The sequence below is a fragment of the Phyllobates terribilis genome, unplaced genomic scaffold (assembly GCF_046119375.1).
Source record: "Phyllobates terribilis strain yellow unplaced genomic scaffold, ASM4611937v1 Scaffold_9__5_contigs__length_417890890, whole genome shotgun sequence".
NCBI classification, from domain to species: domain Eukaryota; kingdom Metazoa; phylum Chordata; class Amphibia; order Anura; family Dendrobatidae; genus Phyllobates; species Phyllobates terribilis.
Window position 1 is genome coordinate 366,495,696 of NW_027362769.1, and position 5,492 is coordinate 366,501,187.

The window sequence follows — 5,492 nt, forward strand, 5'->3', positions numbered from 1 at the left end:
CTCACCTGGGAGCGCTCACCTGCTACCTGCCTGCTAGCCTACCTGGAGACTTAGCCGTCACTTGCTGTGACCACCTGCCTGTCCAGAGACTCTTGCCCGCTCACCTGGGAGCGCTCACCTGCTACCTGCCTGCTAGCCTACCTGGAGGCTCTGCCGTCACTTGCCGTGACCACCTGCCTGTCCAGAGACTTTTGCCCGCTCACCTGGGAGCGCTCACCTGCTACCTGCCTGCTAGCCTATCTAGAGACTCTTTCCCTGCTGTCACTTGCCGTGACCACCTGCCCGTCTAGAGACTCTTACCCTGCTGTCACTTGCCGTGACCATCCGCCTGTCAAGAGACTGTCCCCGTCACTTGCCGTGACTTGCTGCCCTTCTACCCAGAGACTGTCCCTGTCACTTGCCGTGACTACCTGCCCGCCTTCCCTGGGAGCCACCCGCTTCCTTACAAGGACTGCCCCTTTGTATAGTTGCTCAGTGGTTCCACTTCCCAGACCCGTTACACGGTGGCTCTGAAAAGAGCCTTTTGGTTGTCAGGATGGAGCAGAGAATACAATTAACCTCCGAAGCCGTAGAGAGTGCCGCCTTGGCGCTTGAGCGCGTACACCATGTCCATAGCGGTGATGGTCTTCCTCTTGGCGTGCTCGGTGTAGGTGACACTGTCACGGATCACGTTCTCCAGGAAGACTTTCAGGACACCGCGAGTCTCTTCATAGATGAGGCCGCAGATGCGCTTGACGCCTCCTCTGCGAGCGAGACGGCGGATGGCAGGCTTGGTGATGCCCTGGATGTTATCACGGAGCACCTTTTTGTGCTGCTTGGCACCGCCCTTCACGAGACCTTTCCCTCCTTTACCGCGATCAGACATCATCCAAAGTCAGCTGAAAACTGTGACGAAGCCCCACGGACTCTTCTTTTTTTTAGCGGATGGGTGGACCAGAGAGAAGACTGCAGAGGTGACGCGTTTCCAGGGCGGGTCTTACAGAATCTACATTAGCTCCTCCTTCCTCTGCTGATTGGCTGAACACTGAACTGCTGGGGAGTTTGAATTTCCCGTTCATTGTGCAGTTTCTGCAGTTCTTTCCAGCTTCTACTCTATGTAACTTATTTCCCTGTGAAGAGAAATATCCCAAATATTGTCATCACCTTTCCAGATCATGGTGGAGAAATCTAATCAATGAAATTCATAGTTGGAGAAATAACCTGACAATCATAAATGAAAATGAATATATTTTTATAACATGAATACAAAACCACCAAGGACACACAACATAACAGATTTGAAGAGCAAAAACTCAACAACAAAAAAAAAACTCAGGATGTAGTGCTCTTCAATGAGAATTAACCAGGTCTTTACTGAAAATTCCACTGAACACTGAAAGAACAATTTTACAAATATATTAATACCACATATGTGTGTTTTTTTATTTTTTTTAAGTTTCTCTGATTTAAACGGGAGTAATTGGGAAGTGATTCCACCCTGTGATCATCTGTTTGCCTGTACTATGCACAGCGCTGTATACAGCTATAGTATATAGCTATAGCCATGGTTACCTGGGAACATCAGCCGTGAGCTGGCTTATATAGACGTGCAAACATGACAGATATGAGGGTCTTCAGCAGACCCCTTGCTTTCATGACACCCCTATTCAAACTGCCCATCACACGTTCTGAGTCTTTGTGCCCACGATGCGTTTTTTAAGCGTTCCCGCAATGGCAATTCCGCTGCAGAAACGCTTAAAAAACGCTTGATAGAAGGTCTGCCATGGTCCCCAACGATTATCCGCATGTGTTGTGCACATGCTGCGGAAATTTCTGCTGCCGATTATCATTGCGGAAAAAAACGCAGCACTACCAATTATTTTGCGAAAGAGCTGTATTTTCACCGCCATTGACTTGCACTGGAACGCTTGGATTCCACATCACTGGATCTGTACATGCGGATTCCATGCATTTCAATGTGCGGATGGTACCCGGGTGTGCAGCACAGGAGACTCTCCTCCAGACCCAGGTACCATAGAACCTGTAAAAAAAAAGAATAAAATGAAAAAATAAACATTATACTTACCTTCTGATGGCCCCCGGTGTCTTTGTTCTGGCTTGCCGGCAGATCGCGGTGGACTCAAGGACATGCCATGACGTCATTTAGTCATGTGACGGGTCACGCGACCGCTGACGTTGGCAGGTCCTTTCAGTGCACCGCGAGCCGCCGGCAAGCCGAGACGCATCGAATAAAGACTCCGGGGGCCATCAGAAGGTAAGTATAAATTTATTTTTTATTTTTTAACATTCTTTCGGTCACACTATATAAATCTATGCCGGCTGCGTGGATTTATATAGTGTGACCAAGTTGTCAAGCACTTTCCAGGTGATGCTAAAATCGCTTGGAAAGCGATTGACAACTCGCATGTGGAAATACATGTGAAGAACGCTTCACATCCGCTTGTCCCTGGCAGGAAAAACGCATGTACAATCCGCATGTGTTTTTTCTGCCAGGGAGATGTAGAAACTTTCAGGAAAAAATCTGGAGCATTTCTGCATCGTGGACACATAGCCTGCATCACTGTGATAGACTGAAGAAGTTAAGCTCCTCTCAAGACTGTTGCAGGCGGATGATGGCTGAATAACTCAACAATCAACTGTCGGCAAAGATACCGGCTTAGTTCCCTACACACCAGGAGTATAATAATTAAATAACATCCTACTGGTGTATAAGCTTATACTAACATTATTCAATGGAATGGTGGCGCTAATGGTTAAGACCTATATCTGCTGCAAGAGAGGACAACTACCACAGTTGTCTGACGTTTTCAAGATAAAAAATATATAAAACAACTTGCGCTAGTGTATAGGGTATGTGGCAAGAAATAACAATGAAGATGCTAAAAATGACCAATTTTATTAAATACGTAGGTTACGAGAAGTTAAAAATCATTGTTTTAAAAGTTGGCTAGTAGGCTAAAAGCAATGGGAGGAGGGAAGATAGTCATAATGGGAGCCCTAGAAGTTTTTCCTGGTTGAGAGGCAGTTATGAGCTTCCTGGAGGGTCTTTTGATGACCAGGTAGGAGGGTCCCCCTTATATGGAGAAAAGTTAATTTGCACTCTTCTTGTCAGTTGTGGACCTCCAATGTCAGTGGACCTGTGTGGCTGCCGGTCCGTGTGGCAGAAGAAGCTTCCTCCACTATATGAATGAGCGCTTGTGGCATGGTGCAGAGAGGGGAGGTGCAGGGTCCCGGCCAGAGACCCGCCGCTCTCACCAATCTCTGTGTTTATCGGCACTCGGCGGTGCAGAAGAGAACCTGCGCGCTTGTGCACACTGGCAGCTTGAGGACCTGTGTGACGTCACGTAGGTGAGTACCGGTACGGTGGCCTAGGGGGATCAGAAAGGCTGATGCGTTTCAGAAACTCCGGTTTCCTTCTTCAGAGCTGATCCCTAGGCACTTCTGGGTCCTTTTTATAGGTCTATGGGTGGGAGTTTACCAATGGGCAGGTAGCTGTCACTTTTTTTTTTTTCTCTTTCCTTTTTTTTGGCCGTCAATCTTCATTAATCGCAACAGTTCGATTTCTGAGTTCAAGCCTCTAGGTTTTAGAGAGTCAAACATAAAGATCCATTTACTCTCAACTCGAGACATTTGTTTTGGGTAGTCACCTTTCCACCATTGTTTTGGCACGTTTTGTATAGCTGTCACCACAGTTCCTGCTATGGAACCCCCATGTTTTTCAGCATAGTGTTTTGAAAGTGGGTGCCCGTCAAACTTGGTGGTGATATTCCGTAGGTGTTCATTAATGGGGCATTTCGTTCTGCCTACGTATAGTTTTTTGCACGGACATTTTAAGCAATAAATAACCCCCTCTCTTGTGCATGTAATTAAATCTGGTATGGTATGTGTTACGTCTCTTTCGGTTATTACTTTTTGTTTTTTCATATTTAGTTTTTTTCATACTGTGCATTTTTGACATGGGAAGAAGCCGCAGATATCTTTAGTAAAGGAGAGGGTTCCATTTTTTAGGGGGGTAATTTTGGACTGTGGCACAAGATTTCCCAGGTTGCATGCTTTCTTGTATATAAAGCGTGGGTTCTTTGCTAGTTTGTCACCAATAATCTTTTCATTTTGTAGGATACTCCAGTGTTTTTTAATGATTCTCTTTAGTAAATGTGTATTTGAGTTATAGGGTGTCATAATGGGTACATTCAAATCATTAGATGCTACCTGAATCGTTCTAGTGGGGCACTTTAGAATGTTTTCACGTGGAATTTGTTTTACTAGATTTTTGGTTGAGGTGAGGAAATGGGGGTCATATCCTTTATTTTGGAATTTGGTGGTTAGTACTCCTGCTTCCTCCTCAAAGTATTTGGTATCTGAACAGTTTCTATGAAGTCGCATAAATTGGCTCTTTGGGATGTTGAATAACCAACTAGGGAGGTGGCAACTGTCCAGGGAGATGTAGCTGTTTGCATCTGTGGGTTTGGTAAAAGTGCAGTTGTGGATCTGATTATCACGTACATGGATATTGAGGTCAAGAAAATTGATTTGTTGGGTACTCGTGGTTGAGGTAAAATGTAAAGTCATTCTGGTTAATCTCCTCAATGAATTTGTCCAGAGAGAGTTGGTTGCCAGACCAAATAAAAATGATCTCATCGATAAAGCGATGCCATAGGACCAGGTTCGATCTCAGCGACCCACCCGGGTAGATGGTGGAGTCTTCCCATTTTCCGACGTATAGGTTTGCATAACTGGGCGTGAACCTGGTCCCCATCACTGTGCCCCATTGCTGGGTATAGTAGTTCTTCCCGTGTTTGAAGTAATTGTGTGAAAGAATGAAATGCATACATTCATTGATGAATGAAATCTGGTACTCCGGTAGTTTATTCTGTTTTTTTTAGGAAATATGGAGCCGCTTGGCATCCTTTTTTATGTTGGATTACTGTGTATAGTGATGTGATGTCAAGGGTGCCGAGGATGTAATTTTCCTCCCATGTGACTTGTTTTAGTAGGCGTAGTACATGTTGGCTGTCCTTGATGTAGGCCGGTAGGCGTGGGACCAAGTCATGTAGATGGTTGTCAATGTATCTGGAAAGGTTTGCAGTGAGGCACTGTATCCCTGAGATGATGGGTCTTCCTCTTGGATTGGTAAGAGATTTGTGAATCTTAGGAAGATAATAGAACACGGCTAATCTAGGTGATCGGATGTTAATATAGTCAAATTCTGCTTTATTCATAAAACCTGCTTCTAGTCCCTTTTTGGTAAGTTGTCTCTATTTGTTATAGTAGGTAGAGGTAGGGTCGTTAGCAAGTACCTTAGTGCCTCATTTTGATAATGTTTGCTATCTATGATGACGAAGCCTCCTCCTTTATCTGCAGGGCGTATGATTATGTCATGGTTGTTTTGTAGGGATTTTATTGCCTTTCGTTTAGCCATGCTTAGATTATTTTTCCGTTTTGTGCATCTTTTATCACTGAGTGTACGTATTTCGGTAATTACATTATGCTGG

The 5,492-nt window shown here is 45.0% G+C and overlaps 1 protein-coding gene across 1 annotated transcript; it reads right to left on the reverse strand.

Moving 5' to 3' along the window:
- Nucleotides 1-553: 553 nt before the first annotated feature.
- Nucleotides 554-865, reverse strand: LOC141161402 (histone H4-like). The gene has a single exon (XM_073646213.1). It carries the CDS (start codon nucleotides 863-865, stop codon nucleotides 554-556), a length of 312 nt encoding a protein of 103 aa, XP_073502314.1.
- Nucleotides 866-5,492: the final 4,627 nt, after the last annotated feature.